Source organism: Loxodonta africana, chromosome 16, assembly GCF_030014295.1.
Source record: "Loxodonta africana isolate mLoxAfr1 chromosome 16, mLoxAfr1.hap2, whole genome shotgun sequence".
NCBI classification, from domain to species: Eukaryota; Metazoa; Chordata; class Mammalia; order Proboscidea; family Elephantidae; genus Loxodonta; species Loxodonta africana.
Window position 1 is genome coordinate 74,558,605 of NC_087357.1, and position 26,811 is coordinate 74,585,415.

A 26,811-nucleotide genomic window follows, 5' to 3' on the forward strand; every position below is an offset into this window, starting at 1 on the left:
CACCAAACCATTCCTTCCTGCATACCTTCGTGTCTGCTCTTGTTCCCTTTTGGCGTGTTCGTCCTCTAAGGCTCTGCTGATCTTTAGAGTTCCTCTTCAAATCCCAGGCCTTCTGTAATGCCTTCTTGGACATTTCCATCCTATACTGACAGTTCCTTAAGCTAAGTCCTTGGAGTTCATATACTATCCCAAATACGTGATTGTTTCATTTCAGCCATTCCTGTCTGTAGCTAAAGCCGCTCAGCCAAAGGAGATAACTCCATACCACACAATGACTTAGTTCCTCGGCTGCTCAGTAAATAATATTGAATAACTGATCTCACTTTATGAGGAGTTACTTAATGACAGCCTCCAATTATTCACCAGTATGGGAGCGAACAATGCTTTTCCATTACGCATGTAGGTTAGAATAGGAGGAAGGGGCCTAGGGGAGGAATTGAAGGTAGATGGAATTTGCTGACAGAGTGTTACTTACTTGGTCAAATTTTCCAACGGTGCTGGTACTTACTTCCTCGAAGAGGATTAAAAGCAAGAAAGATCCCTCTGGGAGTCAAGAGAAGTAATGATATGTCCCCTGGCTACCCCCTTCCTCTGTGGAATGGACTCCTTATGCCATATGCAAATGTGCAATGTCGTGCTCAACAATGACAAAAGCCCCCACAATGGCAACAACAACAAAATTCATTTATTTTAAAACTACCATTTTGAAAAGCAAATCCAATCCCTGTGGCAATAAGAACTAAAATTTGATGGTATGTGTGTGTGTTTTGGGGCGGGGGGGAGGGATATGTTAGAATCTGGATGAGGTTGAGCGTCCCTTTAAGAGATTTGGTCAGGAAGAGATTGACCAGCATCCCTTGGGACAGTGAATCTAAAGTTAGGAGCAGAAGGAAGAATTGGGGAGTGGTGATAACTAAATTAGGAAAATGTTTTGGGGAAGCTTGTAATTTCAAGAAGAATAGCCCATGGGAGTTGTATGTTGCCCTCTTCCAACAGTAGACATTTTTCACTTTATAATTCCCTGCTTAAACCTGGACAACTTTAATTTGGAGTTAAAAAATGATGGCAGAAACACTGAGCTATGTTCTAATGATGACGGGTTACAATTTAGAGACCAATTAGAATGGCATTTGTTTTCATTTTGCAGTAACTTTTCTCCCCCTAGTGCACCCCTCGATGTCAGGAAAATAGGTTCTTAGGTCCAAGGGTGGTTTTCTGGAGCTGACAGCTGCCATATGGTTTTGTCTGGGATGCGGGGGGACAGGTTCCAGGCAGGTTGAGAGAGCCACCCCTTGTGTTTCGCCCATGTTGTAGGGCCACTCTCCCTGCAAAACAGTACCATTTAACTTCAAGCTCTGACACCTTGCCTATTTCTATTTCACTATAAATAAACCTACCCCCTTCTCTTGCCTCCCCCAGGTCAGGCATTCTTCAATTGTAGTATTAAACCTGACCAAGAAGGAACAAATTGTGACCTTAAGTTATATCTTAAACTCTTGTCTCATATGGGGACACAGAGAGTTTTTTCTGGCATCCTCTGTGACAGGCTGCTTGTAGATAGAACAGTTTTCCATAAGGAATTGAAATCATACATCAAATGTATTGTTTTATATGTAAGCCACTGGAGACCAATGAAAGCAGTTGGTAGAGCCCAAATACCATTACAAATAGATTTATTGTAGTGTGTTTTCTCCCACCTTTTTCTAGAAGTTATTACTTTAATCTTAAGAATTTATGTAAGTATGGTTGTGGCTTTTATATGGTTTATGCATTCACTTTGGAGACTTTTAGCTATTTAGTGGTGAGGTGTTTAAAACAAGTGGTATCAAGGAAATAATTTTGGCTTTACATCATTTTTTTTTTTATATTTGCCTCTGAATGCTTCATATAGAATAGCCAGTTGGCAATATAAAAGAGTTATTGTCAATGTCAGGGAACCTTATCTCTCCAGTGCCCCTAAGTTTGGTGTGTTCATCTGCACCTCCAAAAAGCAAGCAGAGATAAAACACGCAGTATCCCTTTTCTGCCAAGTTAGAAAAAGCTCTGTGCCTTCTTTTCCGAACCATTTCAAAGAAAGAAAACATTAGACTTCAAAGCAATTAAACTCACTCTAGTGTACATTTTTAGTTTTTTTAGTGTACATTTACTTTAAAAGAACTGTAAAAAAAAAAAATTCTTTTTGGGGTGGGTCATCCCCACAGTAATAGAGCTGTTCGGAAATTTAAAAAGAAAAATCTGGATCTTCCTAAAAAATGACTCAGATGATCTTGCAAGAGCCGTCTCATTTACCATATTAATATTTCAACTAAAGCATATTTAGGAAAAATGGTTTTTGCATATTATTCTCCTAGTACTTAACCTATTTACTAATTTTTATGATGAACCCTGTTTAATTTACCACCTTCCCCTTCACATGTGACGCGCACACACACACACACACACATGCTCACACACACTATGGATTCAAGGATTCTGCATGAACTGACTTTTTAATTTGGTAGCTGTATTTTCCAAGTCTCTTGATAGGAACTTGTCAATCATTCTAAATGTGATATGTTTAAACCTAGCTGCGTTGATACGTCTAAAGCTGTGGTTTGTCTAGTTCTCATGAAACTGCCCCTAGCCCCTGCCCCTTGACCCTTCCTCTCCTGCTTCAAAAAAATATGTTATTGATGCAGAACGTAACTCTTCCAATTTTTCTGAACTTGTTTTGATTGTGACAGTGTTTTTCTTCGCACAGAGGAGACACACTCAGGAACCCAGTGAGATCTGACTTAGTAAAGGAAGAGTGCAGGCATTAGCCTTCTGTCAGTTGTTGAGATGGAGACGCATTCTTAGACCATATCAGGTTCTGGAGAACAGACAGAGGCTTTTAAATCCCCGTAGGGGGTTACGAGAGGTTCCTGAGTGGCACCAACGGTTTGCTCTGGCTACTAACTGAAAGGTTAGCAGGTCAAATCCATGCTGCAGCACTGTGGACAAAAGGCCTGGTGATCTGGTTCATAAAAATTACATCCAAGAAAACCCCATGAAGAAGTTCTGCCCTGTAACACATGGGGTCACCATGAGTTGAAATCAGCTCAACAGTGATGGGTTTGGTTTGTTTTTTTAGGGTGAGTGTTAAGAAGGGAGATGGATGCCTTTTCCAGTTCAAATGTTATTTTGAAAATGGAATGACTGATACCAGTATTCTGATTCTGTTTGTGTTATATTACAGATAACATAATGGCCCCTCTTCATGAATTCTAGATTAGGGTTTAAGATCTGTTCTAAGCCAATCCACCCTTTTGCCAGCAGTGAATTACTACAAAGATTATTTTCAAAGCACAGTTCTACTTCTTTGAAATAATATGCCTGGTAATATCAACTAGTAACTAATGCAGTATCCCTAGGTTGAGGACCTCTTTTAATGACTAGTTAGAGATCATCTGTAATTAACGTACTAATTGTTATAGAGCAAATGAGTATAGATCTGTATGTCAAGTCTGTACTTCTGAATAGGTTAAATATTCCCCAACTGACGTGTCTCATGCTAGTAATTTGCTGAGTAAACACTATTCTCATAGTTCAAAGATCAGTTTCATTCCAGTCTTGATTATTCCAGCCATTCCAAATTAATGTTGTTCAAATGAATGAGATCTTATTAAATCAGAAAGGTGACCAGGATTGGAGGTTATAATCTTACCATAAATCTCTTTCCAGTTGGATTTATATCCAGCTTTTGGGCCCTTTGTCCTTTCACCCTCAAGGAGTGACTCCATGGAAGGCTACCAGAATGTTCCCTGCCTCTTGGTTTGCATTTTTGACCACAGGCTTGGCTTCAGTGCCTGGTTCCCCCTGATTCCTTCTGTCTCATTTTAACTTATTGCTTTGCCCAGAGTGTTATGTCTTTGTCCTAAATTCTGCTGGATTTCCTGTTTCAATCATTGATGTGTATGCTGTCCCCTTGGCTATGTTCTTCTCTTCACTCACACCAATTCCTCAGTTGGCCAAGCTTCAGGAGAAATTGTTGTCTCAACCTTTCACCTTGTCTGTATCCTGGATGTATCTTCTCCATGGCCCTGATACTGTCTGGGGCTGGCAGAAATTTATGCCATATAGGTCATTACTGGGAGACAGCTTTTTCTGCTCCAGGAGTTAGCTTTTACCTAATGTTGGTGATTTATTTTCTTTTGGTGAATCTCAGGTGCATGGAATTGAATTAATCATAATCTTGGTTTATGATACACTTATCAATTAGTCTGTGCATGGCTTTCTTTAATTATGTGTGTTCATTTATATATGTTAATAATATAGTGAGTGAACCAATGCAAGGACTAGAATACAGATAATAACATGTCTTTCTATACCCTCCTTTTCAAGGTCATCATTATCCTGCAATTGATTACACTGAAAGTGTGCTTAATATACCCTTTCATTTTTTAAAGTCTCAACACATACATAAAAATACACATATGTTGTTGTTGTTGTTTGGTCCTGTCGAATCTATTCCAACTTGTAGTGACCCCGTATGACAGAGTAGAACTGCCTCATAGGGTTTTGCAGGCTGTAATCTTTATGGGAGTAGATTGTTACAACTTTCTCCAGCAGAGTCAGTGGGTGGGTTCAAACTGCCAACCTTTTGGATAGCAGCAGAGCACTTAACAGTTGTGTTACTATGGCTCCTTCATTTACATAAACCCATTGCCATTGAGTCTAACTAACAGCAATCCTACAAGGACAGAGTAGCACTGCCCCATAGGGTTTCCAAGGAGCAGCTGGTGGATTCAAACTGTCAACCTTCTGGTTAGCAGCTGAACACTTAACCACTTTGCCCCTAGGGCTCCACCTTCACATATGATACCTAAATAATATATTGCTTAATTTTGGTCGTTTAAAAATGTTATTTAAAAAAGGGTATTATGCTGGATATTTTCTACTGGGATTTGCTTTTATCAGTCAACATCACATTAGTAAGTTATGGCTGTGTTCATTTTTGTAGCTTCAGTTCATACATTTTCAATGCTGTATAATATTCCATCATGTTAAAATACAATTTATTTATCTATCTCTAGAAGATGACGTTGTATTATTTACAGTATTGTTGCATTATTTTGAACTGTGCTATCTCTATCTCCTGTAGACTTTCTCTTGGAATAGAATTGCTGAGTCTTTGGACATGTATACCTTCAACTTTACTAGAAAATGACAACCCATTTTCCAAACAGTTGTCCCAGTTTACACTCCCACTAGCAAAAAATGGAGAGATTTTGGGATACAGGTCTTGTCCAACACTTTTTGTTGACAGACTTTGTCTCATTTAACAATTAGATGGGTATCCCATAGTGTATTGAATTGAATTTCCTTGATTTCTTAGGTGACTTTTCCAGAACTGGCATTCCACATTTCCTTTGAGGAAACTTAAGCAGTAGCTCACTTTAAAGCTATTGAAAAAACAAGTTAAAAAACAAGAACACCTGCACTTTAGCAGTCAAGATGTGATTAGGACGAGCTCTGAGGACAGGAGAAAAAGTCTTTCTTACAATGCGCTAGAAAAAACCTGGGTGGTGCAAGCACTTACTGCTGCTAATCATTTGGTTAGCTCTGCTGTTAACCTAAAGGTTGGATGTTCAAGTCTACCCAGAGACACCTCAGAAGAAAGGCTTGACAATTACTTCCAAAAAATTTGCCCCTGACATCTGGGGTCTGAAAAGCTAGTGAACAGCCATCTAAGATACATCAGTTGGTCCCAACCTACCTGGAACAAAGGAGAATAAAAGACACAAGGAAAATTTGAGCCCAAGAGACAGAAAGGGCCACATAAACCAGAGACTCCATCAGCCTGAGACCAGAAGAAGTAGATGGTGCCCGGCTATCACCAATGACCACCCTGACAGGGAACACAACGGAGAGTCCCTGATAGATCAGGAGAAAAGTGGGGCGTAGAACTCAAATCTAGTAAAAAGAGCAGACTGACTGAGACTGGAGGGACCCCAGAAGACACGGCCCCTAGACTCTCTGTTAGCCCAGAACTGAAGGCATTCCTGAAGTTAGCTCTTCAGATGAAGATTAGACTAGGCTGTAAGACATAAAATAATACTTGTGAAGAGAGTGCTTCTTAGCTCAAGTAGATACATGAGACTAAATGGGCTGCTGCTGTCCAGAGGTGAGATAAGAAGGCAAAAGCGGACAGGAGCTAGTTGAATGGACATAGGAAATCCAGGGTGGATGGGAGTGTGCTGTCTCATTATAGGGAGAGCAACTAAGGTCACATAACAAAGTGTGTATAAATTTTTGTATGAGAAACTAACTTGAACTGTAAACTTTCACTTAAAGCACAATAAAAAAAGAAGAAAAAAGTCAGCCACTGAAAACCGTATAGAGTACAATTCTACTCTGATGTACGTGGGATCACTGTGAGTCAGAAACGACTTGACAGGAACTGGTCTTTTGAAGTTGAATGCTTCACGCCTGGTGCTGGCTTTATCTGTGATTGGCTGAGTGACTTACACAAAGACAGGCCATTTTTCTGTCCTTCCATCTCCTCATCTGTTAATTGAAGGCATTGATCACTAAGGGTCTGTCCTGGTGTATGTTTTCATCATTCCGTTATAACTCTCGCAGTAATTGAAGCATTTACTTTTAAAGCATTTGATATCCATTTTCTCATGTGATCTTTCTAACACCTGAGTGACATGGGCAGAGAAAAGATGAATTAAAACCCAACATGGTGTGCCTGTTGTGTAGTGTGACTGCGGGGAGCCCATAAGTATCTCCCTTCTGGCCTGCCTCAGTGCCTGAAATTCTACAATTTCTCTTTCGTTGCTTTAGTTCTGGAGGCCTTTTGGTCTGTCAGTCCTCCATTAAAATGCAAATGTACCCAGAGGGAGTGGGGAACCTCTAAGCTTATTATCAACTAAATCTTCCACAGGGATTAATTTATCAGTTCCTTTCCCATCAGGCACCTGGTTGGAAAGGAGAGCCTGTGGGAATGGGGCACCTGGTTGATGTGGGGAAGCCCTAGGAGGGAGAAAACAGTTGTAAAGAGAGAGGTGGGGCTGTGCCCAGCAAATTGCCCTGCCTTTCTATGGCTTGGCCAGTTGCTACTCCCCACTGCTCATCCTTACCCAGACCCTCAGAACCAAACTGGCCAAACACAGGAGCTACATACAGCTGTATCCCCAGGAAGAGTTTCCCTTTAGAACTAATGGGAAAAGTGTGTGAAGTCTGCCAACCAGCAACAATCTCTCAGGACCCTGCAAATCACTCCTCAAAGCCCCCAGCTCTGTACCCTTTATGGCAGATGACTTTGAGCAGAGTTCTTTCTCATTCTGCCCTGAGTCCTGGCCCAGTCTATATTGTGGCCATTTTGAGGCGTAGACTGGCCTTGTCAAATAGCTTCAGCTGGGGCATTTGTGTTGGTGCTTCATCTGCTTTGTGTGACATCCAAACAACTCTTTAAAAATGTCGGCTCTGGCTCGCCTCACAAAGAGGCCCTGAAGGGTGTTGTTTAACGTGTTTGGGCTCTCTCTGTTTTCGCTCTGTCACCCACACAAAAATGTGCCACCCCTCCCCTCCCCCAACAACGCATGTTTTTGCCTCTGCTGACCCTGGCCCTTTAACATGTCAGACTGTTAATAAAACACTATGGCTGTCATAATGCAAGGTTAAATGAAGTCTTCACAACCTGTCCATTAAGGGGATTTTTTTTTGTTTGTTTGTCGCTTTCTGAAGCCTGGCTCTGGATACAACTTGTCTCGGTCCATGGGCAGCCGAGCTGTGGGCCTTTTGTCTTTGTTCGCTGTTGTGTTTAATTCCCCCCTCATCCATTAATCATCCCTCTGCCTATTTATACTGGTGGCAAGTATAGCGAACACACGTAACGCCCGCTTTTGTTTTGGTGGCACCCTTTGTGAGGACCAAGGCAGAGCTAATTATTAACTGCAAAATGACATTAAAACTCTTAGATAAGTGCCAAATGCTGTATCCACTGAGGCTCAGTTTTGTTTTAACCTTCAAAAGCTTGAGGCCAGCAACCGGGGTGGCTTTATTTGGCTGGGAGGCCAGAGGAGCTATGCCAGTGCTCAGATAATTAATAGAGGTGCTCCGTTAAAACCCAGCCAGACAGCCAGATTCAGGCACCCTGGGCACGCCTCTGGAAAATTCAGCTGTGGTCTCTGGACGTTACTAGGTGTGAGCAGCGATTGCAGCTTCAGAGACAGGGTCCAAGTGAGCTTCTTCAAGCTTTTTAAGTGGACACTTCCTGTTGTGGTTTCCTCGTGAAATACCACAAGTGGGTGGCTTTCAAGAACAGAAGTTTATTTTCTCACAGTTTAGGAGGCTGGGAGTTCAAATTAAGGGCCCCAGCTCAAGAGGGAGGCTCTCTCTGTGAGTTCCCAGAGAAAATCCTGTCTCAGCGTCTGTACCCCTGGTGTTCCTCAGTTGCTCTGTGCTCTTCATGTGGCATCGGTCTTCCCCCATTTGGGCTTGTCCCTGTGTCTAATCTATTCTTTTTATAACTGAGAAGTGATTAGGTTTAGGACACATCCTACCCTGATAGGGCCTCATTAACATAACAAAGAAAAGCTCATTTCTAAACAGGTTTACATCCACAGGTATAGGGTTTAGGATTGCAACATACAGTCACACACTCATAAATATATATATATTTTTTTTGGTGGAGGGAGGAACAAAATTCAATGCATGATGACTTTTACACCCTGATGCAGAAGATTACTGTGCTTGGTGTCTAACTGAAAGATTGGAGGTCTGAGTACCCGCAGAGGTGCCTTAGAAAAAAGATCGATCAATCTGTTTTTGAAAAACCGGCCATTGAAGACTACAGTCTGCTCTGATACACATGGGTTCACCGTAAGTTGGGATCTATTCCATGGCTATTGGTACTGGTTCTTCCCATTCTGGTTTTCCTTTGCTATTAGACCTTTTGTGAAGGAAACTCTTTAGTTATTTCAGCTTGTCAAAGTGTCCCAGGACTTGTTTCTACCACTTTCTCAGAGACGCCTTCACTGACCACTTTTTCCAAGGTAATTCCCTATGCCCACGACCATCCCCAGCCACCCTCTACTCCATTACCCGGTTTTGTTTTCTCCATGGTATTTGTTATTATGTGAAATAATTTTATTTGTTTATGTATTTATTGTCTTTTTGACTACTAGAATATAAACCCCTACATCCTTAGCACTTAGCACCTTAGAATAATTCCTGATACTTATCAGGGCCCAATAAAAATTGATTATGTTTATTGATGAATGAATAAATAAGGGACTGAGTGTAAGACTTTTTTTTCTCAGGGAGGTAATCAGCCAGCCTTTCCTTAATCTCAGAAGCAGAACTTCAGCCTTCTCTCTAATCAACCATGTCCTCATTGCAATAAGGTTTCCCATCTTCCTGGGACTTGTGCTTCATCTTCTACCCTCTGTCACTGTCACAGAGGATCCATGAGTTGTTACTTGAACTTTTAGATAGAATGACTCAAAACCTGTGGCTTTGTTTGTAGAATATCCTCACTGCCCCTACCCCAGCCTACCCTTTACCTGCACATTATTTTTCCATGTGGACAATGACTTATCTCTGTGATATTTATTGAATGTTTTTTTCCTCTCGTCACTGTTCTGTGGTGGCTTCTTTGTGGTATCTATAGTTTGCATGGAAACCCTGGTGGCATAGTGGTTAAGTGCTATGGCTGCTAACCAAAGGGTCAGCAGTTCAAATCCACCAGGCACTCCTTGGAAACTCTACTGGATAGTTCTACTCTGTCCTATAGGATCGCTATGAGTCGGAATCAACTCAATGGCACTGGGTTTTTTTTTTTTTTTTTTTGGGTTATAGTTTGCATACATAAATGGGTCTGTTTCTGATTTATTTATTTTGTTTCCTTGGTCTGTTTATAATTGCTGAACCAAAATCAGACACTCTTAATTACAATAGCTTTTTATAAAAAGTCTTTATATATGTTAGAGTAAATTTTTCTGCCTGATTCTTCTTTAGGAATGTCTTGGCTTTTCCTGGCACTTTGGTCTTTCATATAAAATTCAGAATCAACTTGTATTTCACTAAAAATCCTATTCATGTTTTTACTGAAATCCTTCCATCTTTAAATATGGTATGAACCCCTATTTATTTACTTCTTTAAAGTGTATAATTTGGTACCTTTTAGTATAGTCACAGGGTTGTACAATTATCACCACTACCAAGTTTTAGAATATTTTCACTCACCACCCCTCCTCCAAAAAAAAAAAAAAAACAACCCTGTACCTGTTAGCTGTATCTCCCCATTCCTCCCTCTTTATAGCCCCGGGTAACCACTACTGTACTTTCTGCCTCTGTGCATTTGTCTATACTTGACACTCCGTAGGAATGTAGAAATTCTTTATATATTCTAACACTAGACTCTTATCGGATATATGATTTACAAATATTTTCTCCCAGTTTGTGGGCAGTTTTTCCACTTTCTTCATAGTGTCCTTGGCACAATGGTTCAAAATTTTGACTAAGTCCAGTATACCTACTTTTTCTTTGATTGCTTGTACTCTTGGTGTCATATCTAAGAAACTGTTGCCTAATCTAACACCACGAAGATGTACACCCATGTGTCTTTCTCAGCTTGGGTTCTCTCTGGAGACAGAGAGAGAGAGATTTATATCAGGGAAAGGGATCACATGGTTGTAGAGGCTCGCAAGTCCCAAGTCTGTGGGTCAGGCATCAGGTGTCAGACTGCAGGCTCTTCCTGACTCACATAGCTAGCTGCAGGGGTTGATAAACTCAAGACCCATGGGTTGCACAGCATTCTGCTGGCTCACTGCTGTCAAGACTGATGGATCCAAGGTTGGCAGGTAGCTGAAGAACTGGAGATCATATGCTGATGAGCTGAGCACATGATCCAAAAGCCAGCAAACTTTGCCAAAAAGTCTACATTTATTGAATGCAGGCCACACCTCTAAGGAAACTCCCTTTCAACTGATTGGCTACTCACAGCAGATCCATCATGGAGATGATCTCATTTATATCAGATCTCATCATGGAGGTGATTACATCATTATGTGAGTGCCAAAGTACATGGAATAGACAGGAATCAAATCAACTGCATCTGTGGAAAGAAATGGTGGAAAAGCTCAATATCATTAGTCAGAACAAGGCCAGGGGCTGACTGCAGATCAGACCATCAATTACTCATAGGCAAGTTCAACTTGAAACTGAAGAAAATTAGGACAAGTTCATGAGAGCCAAACTATGACCTCGAGTATATCCCACCTGAATTTAGAGACCATCTCAAGAATAGATTTGAGACACTAAATACTAATGACTGAAGACCAGACGAGTTGTGGGATGACATCAAGGACATCATACTTGAAGAAAACAAGAGGTCATTAAAAAGACGGGAAAGAAAGAAAAGGCCTAAATGGATGTCAGAAGAGACTCTGAAACTTGTTCTTGAACTTCAAGTAGCTAAACCAAAAGGAAAATATGATGAAGTTAAAGAACTGAACAGAAGATTTCAGGGGACGGCTCAAGAAGACAAAGTAAGGTGTATGATGACACGTGCAAAGACCTGGAGATAGAAACCGGTGATTCTCAAGCTAAAAGAACTGATGAAAAAACTCAAGCCTCAAGTCGCAATACCGAAGGATTCCATGGGGAAAATATTAAACAACGCAGGAAACATCAAAAGAAGTTGGAAGGAATACACAGAGGCACTATACCAAAAAGAATTGGTCGACATTCAGCCTTTTCAGGAGGTAACATATGATCAGGAACTGATGGTACTAGAGGAAGAAGTCCAAGATGCACTGAAGGCACTGGCAAAAAACAAGGCTCCTGGAATTGATGGAATACCAACTGAGATGTTTCAGCAAACGGATGCAGCACTGAAAGTGGTTACTTGTCTATGTCAAGAAATTTGGAAGACAGCCATCTGGCCAAGTGACTGGAAGAGATCTGTATTTATGCCTATTCCCAAAAAAGGTGGTACAGCTGAATGTGGAAATTATAGAACAATATCATTAATATCACATGCAAGCAAAATTTTCCTGAAGAGCATTCAAAAGTGCTGCAGCAGTATATTGACAGGGAACTGCCAGAAATTCAAGCCCGATTTGGAAAAGGACATGGAGCCAGTGATATCATTGCTGATGTCAGATGGATCCTGGCTGAAAGCAGGGACTACCAGAAGGATGTTTACCTGTGTTTTATTGACTGTGCTAAGGCATTTGACTGTGTGGATCATAAAAAATTATAGATAACGTTGCAGAGAATAGGAATTCCAGAACACTTAATTGTGCTCATGAGGGATCTATACACGGATCAACAGGCAGTCATTCAAACAGAACGAGGGGTACCATGTGGTTTAAAGTCAGGAAACGTGTGCATCAGGGTTATATACTTTCATCATACCTATTCAACCTGTATGCTGAGCAAATAATCAGAGAAACTGGACTATATGAATAAGAACAGGGCATCAGGGTTAGAGGATGACTCATTAACAACCTGTGTTATGCAGATGACACAACCTTGCTTGCTGAAAGTAAAGAGGACTTGAAGCACTTATTGATGAAAATCAAAGACCACAGCCTTCTGTATGAATTACACCTCAACATAAAGAAAATAAAAATCCTCACAACTGGACAGATAAGCAACATCATGATAAATGGAGAAAAGACTGAGGTTGTCAAGGATTTCGTTTTACTTGGATCCACAATCAACACCCTTGGAAGCGGAAGTCGGGAAATCAAAAGACACATTGTATTGGGCAAATCTGCTGCAAAAGATCTCTTTAAAGTGTCGAAAAGCAAAGACTTCACCTTGAGGACTAAGGTGCTCCTGACCCAACCCACGGTGTTTTCAGTTGCCTCATATGCATGCGAAAGCTGGACAGTGAATAAGGAAGATTGAGGAAGAATTGACACCTTTAAATTGTGGTGCTGGTGAAGAATATTGAATATACTATGGATGGCCAAAAAAACGAACAAATCTGTCTTGGAAGAAGTACAGCCAGAATGCTCCTTAGAAGCAAGGACGGTGAGACTATGTCTCACGTATTTTGGACATGTTATCAGGAGGGATCAGTCCCCGGAGAAGGACATCATGCTTGGTAAAGTAGAGGATCAGTGAAAAAGAGGAAGACCTTCAACGAGATGGATTGACACAGTGGCTGCAACAGTGGGCTCAAGCATAGCAACAATTGTGAGGATGGCGCAGGACTGGGCAATTTGGTTCTGTTGTGCATAGGGTCTCTATGAGTCAGAACTGACTCAATGGCACCTAACAACAACAAAAAATACACCCCGGTGGCAGTTCACCCCTTGTCAACTTGGCACCTGTACATATCTCTTTAAACCATATATAATACCTGAATGAAGGTAGTTATAAAATCATACTTGCGCCTAACATTGTACAACTAACACACGCACAACCGAAAATGCACTTGCCCTGTTAACGTCTTATTTTATAAGTGAAGAAAACAGAAATATTTGAAGCACACATACAAGGAAGAAATACTTAAACAATCACAATCCTCATTTCTGCAACTGGTCACATGGTTGTAACTAGTATTTAGAACTACCTTCTTCCACTGCCCAGTCCGTATTCCCTTTGCCCCCTGCAAGCATCTCAGCTGGTTGTGGTTCTTTGCCTAGTGGCGTGACCCAAACCTTCATTCCTGAAGGGTCTGGACCAGTTAGTAGTCATGTCAGAATTGGGTTGCTGTAGCTTTCCATTGACTTTAATCACAGGGCATGGTAGTACTAGGAAACGCTCTTAAGGGATCACCTGCATTCCAGACATACTCTTCTTTACCTCCATTATGTAATATCAGTCCTATTTCCTTTTGGTAATCAGGATCAATCACATCAGCCAATATGGTAACTCCCTCCTTTGCCTGTTGAACCAGAGGCATAAGAAGCCTAAAGTAGCCAGGTGGCTTCTTAACTTCCATTTCACTGGAATCAATGATGTTTCTTCAGTTGGGAGCATTCCTCCCTTAGGAACTAAGACCTGTAGACCCTCAGAGCATAGAGTTGTAGGGAAAGGAAGCAAAAATTTTGCAAGTGGGGTCACTAGGGGTAATGGTGAATGGTGCCCCTCCCATTTCCACCCCTTGATTCCTGGACCCATGAATCCTGACTGTGGTAGAAACAGCACCATATATTGGACACTGGTTTAGAGAATGTGCAGCCTCCTAGAGAACATTGCCCCAACCCTGCAAGGGATTGCCACCTAGTTGGCACTATAATTGTGTCTTAAGAAGGCATTCCATTGTTCTATCAAGCCAGCTGCTTCAGGGTGATGGGGAACATGCTAAGACCAGTGAATTCCATGAGCATGTGCCCATTGCTGCACTTCATTTGCTGCGAAAATGAGTCCCTTGATCTGAGGTGATGCTGTGTGGGATATCATGATGGTGGATTAGGCATTCTGTAAGTCCATGAATAGTAGTTTTGGCAGAACCATTGCATGCAGGGAAGGCAAATCTGTATGTGGAGTAAGTGTCTATTCCAGTAAGAACAAAACACTTCCCTTTCCATAATGGAAGTGGTCCAATGTAATTAACCTGCCAGTAGGTTGCTGGCTGATCACTTTGAGAAATGGTGCCATATCGGGGACTAAGTGTTGGCCTCTACTGCTGGCAGATTGGGCACTCAGCAATGGTTATAGCCAAGTTGCCCTTGATGAATAAAAGTCCATGTTGCTGGGCCCATGTATAACCTCCATCTCTGCCACCAAGACCACTTTGTTCATGAGTCCATTGGGAAATAATAGGAGTGATGGAGAAAGAGGATAACTGGTTTCCACAGAATGTACCATCTTATCCATTTGACTATTAAAATCCTCCTCTGCTGAGGTCAGCCTTTGGTGGGCACTCATGTGAGACACAAGTATCTTTACTTCTTCAGCCCACTCAGAGAGGCCTATCAACATACCTCTTCCCCATACTTCCTTGTCTCCAGTTCTCTAATCATGTTCCTTCCATGTCCCTGACTATTCAGCCAAACTATTGGCCACAGCCCATGAATCAGTATGCAATCCCACATCTAACCTTTTCTCCTTACAAGCAAAGTGAACAACCAGGTGCACTGATCAAAGCTCTGCCCATTCGGAGGATTTCCCTTCCCCACTGTCCTTCAGGGAAGTCCCAGAAAGGAGCTGTAGTGCTGCTGCTGTCCACTTCAAATGTTGTCTGCATATTGCACAGAACCATCTCTAAACCAGGCATGAATTTTCTTTTCCTCATCAACTGATCATAAGGAACTCCCCATAAGTCCATAGGTGTAGACTGTGAGATGTAAGGTAAGTTTACAGGAGTGGAGACCATGGGCATTTGGGCTACTTCCTCATAAAACTTACTTGTGTCTTCAGGATCTGCTCAGGCCCAATCTCATATGTACCACTTCCAGTTAATAATGGAATGCTACTGTGCATGTCCAGATTTATGGCTCTGTGCGTCAGACAACACCTAGTTCATGAAGGGCAGCTCGGGCCACCTGCTGACTTGGTGAACCATGGTTAAGCATTCAGTTTCTACCAAGACCCAATAATAAGCCAAAAGCTGCTTCTCAAAAGGAGAATAGTTAACTGCAGAGGATGGCAGCGCTTTGCTCCCAATTCCTAAGGGCCTGCACTGTGATTCACCATTAGGGACCTGCCAAAGACTCCAAACAGCATCAGTATCTGCCATTGACACTTCAAGCACCATTGGATCAACTAAATCATATGGCCCAAGTGGCAGAGCCACTTGCATGGCAGCCTGAACCTGTTGCAGAGCCTTCTTTTGTTCTGGGCCTCACTCAAAGCTAGGAGCTTTTTGAGTCACTTGATAAGTAGACTAGAGTAGCATGCCCAACAAGGGATATGTTACCTCCAAAATCCAAAGAGGCCCACTAGTCATTGTGCCTTCTTTTCAGTTGTGTGAAACGCCAGATGCAATCACTTACCCTTCACTTTAGAAGGAATATCTCAACATGCCTGACACCACTGAAACCCTAGAAATTTCACAGAGGTGGAAAGCACTTGAATTTTTGTCGGATTAACTTCCTACCCTCTGGCATGCAAGTGTTTTACCAGTAAGTTCAGGATCATTGACACTTCTTTGTTGCTAGGTCCAGTCAGCATAATGTCATCAATGTAATGGACAAGCGTAATATTTTGTAGAACGAAAAGGTGATCAAAGTCCCTGTGGACTAAATTATGACATAGGGCCAGAAAGTTGATATAGCCTTGAGGTAGGACACTGAAGATATATTGTTGGCCTTGCCAGCTGAAGGCATACTGCTTCTGGTGGTCCTTCAAAACAAGTATGAAGAAAAAGGCATTAGCCAGAGAAGTAGCTGCATACCACGTACCAGGAGATGCATTAATTTGCTCAAGCAATGAAATTTCTCTGGAACAACAGCTGCAATTGGAGTCACCACCTGATTAAGCTTTAAATAATCCACTGTCATTCTCCAAGATCCATCTGTTTTTTGCACAGGCCAAGTTGGTGATTGGAATGGGGATGTGATGGGAATCAGCACCCTGGCATCCTTCAAGTCCCTGATGATAGCAGTAATCTCTGCAATCCCTCCAGGAATGAAGTATGACTTCTGGTTTACTATTTTCTTAGGTGTCTTGGTGGTGCAATGGTTAAAATGCTCAGCTGCTAACCGAAAGGTCAGTAGTTCAAACCCACCAATCATTCCACAGGAGAAAGGTGTGGCAATCTGCTTCCATAAAGATTTACAGCCTTGGAAATTCTATGGGGGCAGTTCTACTGTGTCCTATAGGGTTGCTATGAGTTGAAATTGACTCAGTGGAAGTGGGTTTGGTTTGGGTAGGGGAAGTTCTAATAGCTTCTACTTTGCTTTTCCTGTCATAATAGCCCTTGCTTCACTTTTCAGGGATCCAGTATGGGGGTCCTGCCAGTTAATGAGTATATCTATTCCAGTTATGCATTCTGGAACAGAGATCACTACAGGATGGGTTTGGGACCCATTGCACCTACTGTGAGGTGGACATGAGCTAAGACTCGATATGCCCCCACTCTGACTGGTGGGCCACAGTGATGTTTTGGGTCTCCTAGAATGAGTGTCAGTTCAGAGGTAGTATCCAGTAGTCCCCCCAAAGTCTAATTATTTCCTTTTCCCCAACGAACTGTCACTCTTATAAAAGGCCATAGCTCCCTTTGGGGAAGGCTAGGAGAAAAATTAACAGCATAAATTTTTGGCAGTATAGTGGAGTCGTTTCTCAGGGAGACCCAACCTCCCCTTCATTCAAGGGGTTATGAGTCTGTAAACTTGCTCAAGTCTGGGAATTGTTTGAGGGGCTGTGACTGTCTATTCTGGCAATTCGGGTTAGACTGCTGTTTGCTTGACCTAGAATTTATCTGCTTGTATAGATCAAATCAATATTTAGTAGATTTCCTATCTGTTTCACTCCTAGGGACACAATGGCTAAGTAGCCAATGCCATAAGTCCTCGTGAGTCAGACTATTCTGATTACTGGTTTGACTCCACTCTCCATTACCGTAACCGCACCCGCCTTGTCTTTGTTGATTGAATACTGCCACTTGGCCCCTACACCTCGGGGTTCAATCAACCTCACGCTAGTTAAGTGTCTTAGTTCAGTTAGGACAGTTCCCACTGTCAAATCTGACTTACATAAAATAGCAATTACAGCAGACTTCAAGGATGCTGGGGCTCCCTTCACGAATTTGTTCCTTAGCATTTTAGTAAAAGGTGTGTCCTCTGGGTACTCCATGTATGGGTTTGTGGGTCTAACCTGAAAAGTCCCCTCTAACATGCCAATTTCCCTAAGACTTTGGATACCTTCTTCTAAAATGTGCCACGGCAGGTCTGATACTTCAGCTTGATTTAGTGTAAAAAAAAAGTGTAGGCTACCACTTAATCCATGCTTCAGTGAACCAACCAAATAAACTATTAGATCCTTTCCTAACTTCTTGCGCTGAAACATTGAGTGAAAAAACTGTGCTTAGTGGACCCATATCAATAAACTCAGACTGATCCGTCTTTATGTTCCTTGCACCATTATCCCACACCCTTAATAGCCATTTCCACACATATTCCCCAGGTTTCTATCTGTACATATTAGAAAAGTCAAGCAGTTCTTCTGGAGTGTAGCGTACCTCCTCCTGGGTCACACTTTGTATTTCACCTTTGGAGGCTCTCTGGGACTTAAGTCTAGTTATAGGTCCAGAAGCCAAAATGGGTGATGGGGATGTGTTTTGTGAACAGTCAGCATTGTCTCAAGGCATCTGCCTCGGGTGATGCCTCAGGCAATGACTCAGTCAAAAGCTCTTCAGATACAAACTGAGTTAATCTCTTCAGATGGGGATGGAGGAGCTAATGGTTTTACTGGGGAGGGTGGCTTAGCATACAAAGTTGGCATAATCTCTTCAAATGGGAGTGAGAGAGGTGTTCCTGTTTGCAGGAGTGATTCGATGGAATTTAGGGGCTCAGTGTTCCCAGCTTCCTGATTATCTACCCATATGTCCCATCCCAAGTTTCAGAATCATTTCTTCCCAATCAATTTTCTCACTTTAAATTCAAACACCACTCAAGGATGAAAATTCAATTGACATTGTAATTTAGCTACTGTTTTTTTTTTTTTTTTATGATAAGATTCTGTTTTTTTTTGTTTTTTGTAATATCAACTCTACAAGAAATAAGGCTTTCTTTCAAGGCACAAGTGGGAACTTTGAGTTCGTTTATGCTGTGCTTGAACTTTGACTCTGAAGCCCCGAGCTCAGGTCTTTCTTTCACCACTTTGTCTAGCAAAGTAGGACCAACCAACCGGATTCTTTATACTTCTCATTAGGACAAAGTTGTAGAAAGGTATTAAACATGGCGATCTTCCAGAGCCTTGCCTGTCACTGATACCTGATATATTTGTAGTGATATTTTGTGTGTTTCTATTGACAGGTCACACCATGGATTAGCAGTGCCCTCTTTACTATTGGAAGCAGAATCATGAACATCTTTAAGACTAACCAGACTTGAGAAACAATTAAGAAAACTCATCCTTATAATTTTATTTCTCTAGAACAACTCTTGGACCAAATGTCCTAGACTGGGTTCTCTAGAGCAGATAAAGATTTTTCTCAAGGAAATGGCTCACACGGTTCTAGAGGCAGTCAAGTCCCAAGTCTGTGGGTCAGGTGTCAGGCATCAGGCTGGAGGCTTCTCCTGACTTGCATAGCTGTAGGGGCTGACAAACCCAAGATCCATAGGTCACACAGCAGGCTGCTGGCTCAAGACTACAAAGGCTGATGAATCCAAGATCAGCAGGCAGGACAGCAGGCGGTTGGCCCAAGACCTAAGAACTGGAGGTCAGATGCTGATGAGCGGATGCAGGATCCAGAGCAGAGCAAAAGCCAGAGAGTTTTGCCAAAAGTCTACATTTATTGGATGCAGGCCACACCTCCAAGGAGACTCCTTTTCAACTGATTGGCTACTCACTCACAGCAGATCCCATCATGGAGGTGATCACATCATATCAGATCTCATCATGGCGATGATTACATCATTTTACAACCACCAAACTACATCATAAGTGCCAAACCACTGAAAATCATGGCCCACCAAGTGGACACACAACCTTAATGATCACAGTATCCTTCAATATTTTTATAGTTTTAATGCTTAATTTAGGCCTCTGATTCATTTTGAGTTAATTTTTATGTATTGTTTGAGGTAGGGGTGCAAATTCATTCTTTTGCACATGGTATCCTGTTGTCCTAGTACCATTTGTTGAGAACACTAGAGTGGGCATTCTCATCTTATTTCCAGTTTTAAAAGGATTGTGTGTATGATGGTTAAGATTGTGTGCCAATTTGGCTGGGGTATGATTCTCAGTGTTTTGGTGTAATGTTGGTATAATGTAATCACTTCACTGTTGATGGACTCACCCCCGTGATGGGAGCTGCTGTGAGTAGCCAGTAAGTTAAAAGGGAGTTTCCTTGGGTATGTGGCCTGTATCGAATATGAATGGACATGGGGGGCTTTTTGCTCATGCTAGTTTCTGCAGCTGGCTCCAGTTGGTCTGACCTCCTGTTTTTGGGACTAGAGCTGGCAGCTTAGCTGTGGTCTTGCCTGCCGAGCTTAGGATTCATCAATCTTTGCAAGTCTGTGAGCAAGAGCCCTGCTCTCTGACCTGCCGGCGGTCTTGGGTTTGTCAGCCCCTGTGGCTATGTGAATCAGAAGAAGCCTCTATCCTGACCCACAGACTTGGGACATTCCAGCCTCTACGACTGCATGAGCTATTTCCTTTACATAAATTTCTCTCTCTCTCACTATATATATATTTATACACTTACTGGTTTTGCTTCTCTAGATAACCCAGCCTAAGACTTTTTTTTTTTTTAACCTGATCATTATAAGGTAAATTTAATTCCTTTCTTATTCTGATTATCTAAGAGTTTAAATCATATAACAGTCAGTTCACTAAAATGTGAGGTCATTCTGGGATCAGTGCCATTCTCCCCATCAGGACAGTACTTCTGGGACCACATAGTGGCAACAGGGACTCAGTGCTGCCTGTATCTAGAACAGTCACAGTCATCACTCCTATTCATTAATGTCACTATTTTAAGGCTCAACTGGCACATAGGCCTTAACTTGCATCCTAACCTCAACTATTTGAAAGTCGCTACACGGACTGTTGTATTTAGATGTCTGACTGCGCTTTCTCTGATGTCAGTGTGATTGATTAATGACATCGACACCCACATGGAAAGAGAGATAGACAGCATGGGTATCACATATGTGCCATTCCTTTCCTGGAAACTTTTTCGTCTGTCAGGCCTGTTGTGTCTGCTGCTTTTTTCATTAAACTGCTCACTGGATATAACTCCTGCCTTTTCTAAACCATTGGTTCTGGCCATTTCTCTCTTGTTCTGCTTGATGACTAGCCCTGACTTCTTTTGCTAGTACATCCTATCTAATACTTATGTAGCAGAGGGCAAACTGACAAGCTTTGCTAAAGTAAACGTATGTCTTTGATAGTCCTGGTCCCAGATATTGTTCTGCATTCAAACTGTATGTTAGAGTATATATCAGAAAAACATCACCATTTGGAATTGGAAAATAAGTTCCATATATACAAGATTCAGTATAGCAATTAGAGTCTCCTGTACCAGACAATACCATAATCAGCCTCTGTGTCTTCTAGAATAAGCAATAGAAGGAAATGACTTGCAATGGAAGGAGCCAAAGTCCTCAATGAGACAAGTGGAGAATAGGGCAGAAGTTGGGACTTTATCATGCCCCAAAATCTCACATGCTATATAGAGAAGATATCATCTCAGGCTGCCTGGAGAAATTCTTAGGAATATAGTCTGTGATACCAGCATTGTCCTTTCCAAAAGCTTAGGAATGTGCTATTCTGGTCAAGAATTTTGCCTGACTTAAAGTTCCTGGTACATAACAGATTCTGATACATGGGATTAACCAGAATACACATTAGGCATCAACAAGATAGAGCTTCATTTTTCCCTCATGTTACAGTACGATGTAAGCAAGACTGGTGTAGTGGCTCCATTGTGTCTGGGACCCAGGTCCTTCTAGTTTGTTGCTGTACCCTACCTACAGTGTGGCCTACAGAAGTCTCACTTCCCGCATGGCTGTATTACAGTCAGCCAAATGGGAAAAGAAGGTGAAAGCATGTTCACTCCCTTTAAGAGCTCTGCTGGAAGTTGTACAAATCACTTTTGCTCACTTGGACCCGCAAATGACATTGTTTAAGGTATTAAATGTTTGTCATGTTGGGGTACTCAGATTTTGGGATTTCTTGTTACTGAAGCATAAGCCAGCATATCCTATTACATTTAGCAAGTTTCTATCACCCTCCAGGTGTGAACAGTGCTATGACTATGGAGTCTTAAAATCGCTTAGAAATAGGAAATGTCTCTGCTCTCAAGTACCTTATAATCTAACTAAATGGTCCAATTACAGCAACTGAAGGATGATCAAAAGCCAAGTCTAAAATAGAACTGAATTCTTAAAATAAAAAAGTGACTGGTGTTGGATGTGGCTCATCTGAAAAGACTTTAAGAGAGAGAGAGAGAAAGAGAAAACAACAACAACACTTTCTTCATCTGTGCTAGAAGAAAGTAACTCAAACACAGTCAAGAAGAGAGAATTTATTTGATGTAAATGTCCAAGGCTGATAGCCTCTGGCTAGTTGAAACTGTCAGTGCTATTGTCTTTGGGTTAATGAGCCCTTTTAGCTTCTTTTCCAAGTTGCTCCTCTTTTGGAAGCAGAGCAACCAGCCCTCTCCAAGGGGTCAGAAACCCTGGTGGGCATCTCTTTGGGCTCTGATAGCTTACAGCAAGCTCACAGGTGATGGGCACTCAGTAGTTATGCATTTCATTTCTCTTCTATGATCCTTTATGTATTAGACCCAACTGAAGATTTTGAGGGAGATTTCGTTACCTCCTCCATTGTACTTTCCAAGCACTGTCATAAAATACAGGAAAAGAGGATGGCCTGGGGGGCCTCTGACTTCTGACCCTTCCTCCTTTAGCAGCCAGATCAGCTCTGTAGCATACTTTTCTGATGGGCACGGACAAGCAGAAGAATTGATGAAAAGCAAGTGGTCTTGATCAGCATTCAGAGGCCAATGCCAGGCCTGAAGGCCTGAACTTTATTCTTGATTTATGGTATTAGAGGAGGGATCAGGGTGATCCGTTTAGACTCCTTATGACAGCATTGGCATGGCATGGAATGCCAGATGTGGACTTGAGGGTCATGATATCTTGAAATGACACAGCATTAGGCTTAGATGAGTCAACTGAAGTGATTATTGGAATGATGAGACATTCATAAGAGAATAGGTAATATTAGATTTCCTCTAATGTATACTTTCTGTACCCTGAAGAGGTGTTTGTCATTTTACAAACCCCACTGCATGGCTTTCCCTGCCGGGTTAGACACTCTTAGGGGCAGGAAATGTAATGGAGTCATACCTGGGTTTGGTGCATGGTGGAGAGCTTGACACATAACTGGTGCTCAGTTAATATTGGTTGAACTGAACTGACATAGCTGGGAGTCTTTGGTCTGGAAAGGAGAAGACTGAGGTGTTATGATCAAGATCTGTTTAAACCTCTGTGTAGTGTCCAGGTTGAAAAGGGATTTATTCACTAAACCTTGAAACACTATGTTGGGTGACTCTTCTTTGAAATTGGATCAAAGTAAATTTAGGCCCAATGAGAAGATGGTTCATTTTGCACATCAGGAAATAAAAACCTAGATCTCATTTTCCAAAGGTGATAGTGGAAGGAAACGAAGTTTTTCTAATGTATATTTCAAATTGATGAATGGCACAGTTTTAAATCCTCCACGTGTCTCAACATAGAGAAAACAAAAATTCTCACAACTGGACCAATGAGCAACATCATGATAAATGAAGGAAAGATTGATGTTGTCAAGGATTTCGTTTTACTTGGATCCACAATCAACTCCCATGGAAGCAGCAGTCAAAGAAATCAAACGATGCATCGCATTGAGTAAATCTGCTGCCAAAGGTATCTTTAAAGTGTTAAAAAGCAAAGATATCACTTTAAAGACTAAGGTGGGCCTGACCCAAGCCATGGTGTTTTTAAGCATGTGAAAGCTGGACAATGAATAAGGAAGACGGAAGAACTGATGCCTTTGAATTATGGTATTGGCGAAAAATATTGAATATGCCAGGGACTGCCAGAAGAATGAACAAATCTGTCTTAGAAGAAGTACAGCCAGAATGCTCCTTAGAAGCAAGGATGGCGAAACTTCGTCTCACATACTTTGAACATGTTATCAGGAGGGACCAGTCCCTGAAGAAAGGTATCATGCTCAGTAAAGTAGAGGATCAGTGAAAGAGAGGAGACCCTCAATGACAAGAACTGACACAGTGGCTGCAACAATGGGCTTAAGTATAAAAAACATTGTGAGGGTGGTACAGGACCAGGCAGTGTTTCATTCTCTTGTGCATAGGGTCACTATGTGTCAGAACTGATTCAATGGTACCGAATCACTTAGGTGCGTTACAATACCATGGAGAGAAAAGCCATATAAAAGCAGTGTATCGCACCACAGTCCCCTGAGACCACGGTTGGTTGGACTGCCTTCGTTGTTCAAAGTAAGCAAGGATAGAAAAGCTGGCTTTGCTCAAAATTGTTTTCTTACTTGAGAAAGTGTTATGCAAAGAGTAATTTTTATATACCAAAAGTAGTCCACAGTTGATCCATCGGTTCCAATCAAGGTATAACCAGGATTTTGTTTTCCTCCCCAAAATGCCAAAGCAACAAAGCTGTATGATTGAGAGCTTGGAGCCCTGAGACATTGGTAAGCAACCACACAGGGGAGTTTGCTCATTCCAACTTCAGGATGTCCTGAAAAACTGTTGAGATAAAAGACTAAGAAATAAATGAGAGATAACTGAGATAATGGAAAAACAGAGGAAAACAAGACAACACTCAACTCTTTGGCTCGAGAAATTTATTATGTCAAGGAAGATAAATTGGAGAAACGTAAAAAGGAAAGATCTTGTCTCTGACTCATGTATTTCTCTTCAAGTGAATGAGCAATAATACAGAAATAAAAGAGTTCAAAACAGCTATGTGCTCAGCCAAAATCATGGCTCTTAATGAGTTCAACTTTGGCAGAAGCCTTACTGTCGTACTTGAGCAGTTTTCCTGATTGTGAATGATACGTGTAATTCATCGTGATCGCAGTGTAGCAGGGGAGCCAAGATCCATTTGCCAGTGGGAAATGAGAATGCTGGTCATGTGTTGAAGCAAGCCTTCCTTCTTCACATGGGAAATGTCTACACTGTCATCAGTTTGGACAGTTCTAAGAAACAAGCAAATAAAAAAGAAACTTGTGAAATCAATTATTTGGAGTCATCTTGGCAAATAGCTTTACATATGACTTTTTTTTTGTTTTCCTATCAGACTCTTCTGGCAATACATAGACACAGTCCAAGAGAGTCAAACTAAAATGCATCAAACAAATGATGAGGGACAGAAGGGTCACTGACTAGGCCAAGGGCCTACAAGTGTCCAGCTGGCCTTCTTGCTCTGTCTTTTAACAGGACAGAGGAAGATGGAGAGGGATGACATGGGACTAGAACTGATGCTTTAGAAAATTTAAGCAAAAAAGGGCCATTGTTATTACTGATCCTTCTCAGTGAATGTAGCAGAAAGAAAATCAGATTCAGCAAGTGTTGTTTTTAAATACCATTGAGCTTTAGCTCAGGCTTCACAGAGCTACATTTTTATATCAGGGTGTAAAACAATATTTTTCAATAACTAAATTTACAGTTTTTGTTCACTATTTCTTTGACTTTACTTCTGAATAACCCCAGCTGACAGTTCGCTCCTGCCAATTACATGTGGTTTTTCTAGAGTTCAAGCCAATAATCAAAATGTTAGTCAATCCTGCAAGTGTTGTTAGCGTGTACTTACTCTGGTGTGTTGAGTGTTGTGGTGTTTGCTCTGGGATAGGATTGAATCAGTATAGGAAGGTGTTTTTAAGAAACTGCTTTTTATTAGGACAGAGTTTTTGTTTGTTTGCAAGGTAGGTAGGTGAATGGGTGGGAGAAAGAAAGGCAGGGAGGGAGGGGGGAAAGGAGAGAAGAAAGAGACAGAAGGACAAGATTACTGACGGAGTCAGACAAGCAGGCCTGGATTCCAATCCTGGATCTACCATTTACTAGTCCTGTGAATCTGGGCAATTTATTTAACAAACCTCTTGACCCTCAGGTACTTACTTATCTAGAAAATGTAGATTATAATACCTACTTTGTTGGTTGTTAGGAAAATTATGGATAATGGTATTATTTTTTAAATGAGAGAGTGAAAGGGGGAAGATACACACACATACACACACCCATAAATGAACTACCACTCCCAAAGTAAATCATGTTCCTAGTTGTGTCATTATAATGCCAATTTTTAGTTTTATAAAAAGTTCAGAGAAGACCAAAACACAGTTCCCTGGTCCCAAATACATACACGAGAAATTATGTGAACATCAGTAAAATGTGAGCGTCTTGTGACAATAGTGACATTATTGGAACGTAAATGGCAGCTCGGTCAGCATCTCCCTGTAACCATATCAAAGGGAGACAGCTGCAGCTTTGTTCTCAGTGTGACTCACTTGGGGTTTGGCTGCTTGTTGATGGATATTATCATTTTTAATGTCAGTAAATAATGTGATGTCAGATAAATGACCTGTTTCCTTTCTGTGATATAAACCTCATTTATCTTTAGGGAGCCTAAGTGAGTAGAAAAATCTGAGTGGGACCAAGCATTTCCGTCTGTGCAGGATGGGAAATATTTTATTAATGCTTCTTAACGTAAGTCCCAGGCAGTTGGGTTCAGTCCTGAATATATCTGGTAAATCAATGAAAGCGTATGCATTTACCATTGACTCTGTTTTACTGATCAGAGAGAAACAGAAAGTAAACATTTTTTTTTTAACTTGAAGAAAATGATGTTACTTATAACACATTACTTATGCAAGTAGTGTATTGAAGACATGCTTCTACATAATTCATACTTGGTCCAATCTATCATTGCTTTGGGGAATCATAATTGTATAAAATTAAGGATCAAAAAGATGGGTTTTAATTGAATTTACTGCCAATAGCTTTAAGAATCACAAAAATAAGAAATATGTTGGAGTTGAAAAGGTTACAGAGTCATAGAAGATTCTCATAATTGCTATAATTTCTGAGTCCTTTCTGAGATGCCCGCTGGAAAGCCCATATCTTTTGTTTATGAGGATGGGAAATACAAATCCACTGAATCTTCTGTTTTCATGAGTCTACTTTTAGCCAAAGGC

The 26,811-nt window shown here is 41.3% G+C and overlaps 1 protein-coding gene across 12 annotated transcripts in view; it reads left to right on the forward strand.

The window, feature by feature from the left end:
* The window catches only part of LRMDA (leucine rich melanocyte differentiation associated), a 1,290,642-nt gene that overhangs the window by 841,565 nt on the left and 422,266 nt on the right, over positions 1–26,811 (forward strand). Inside the window, exon 6 of one of the 12 annotated variants that reach the window (XR_010318034.1) lies at positions 18,909–19,597. The exons of 10 other annotated variants lie outside the window; for them this stretch is intronic. Coding sequence is in view for 1 of the 2 variants with exons in the window: in XM_064269078.1 (XP_064125148.1) it covers positions 18,909–18,986 (78 nt within the window). In the remaining variant the exon portion in view is untranslated. Of the gene's footprint in view, positions 1–18,908; positions 23,403–26,811 lie in introns of those variants that run through there. One more of the 12 variants, XM_064269078.1, reaches the window with a different exon arrangement.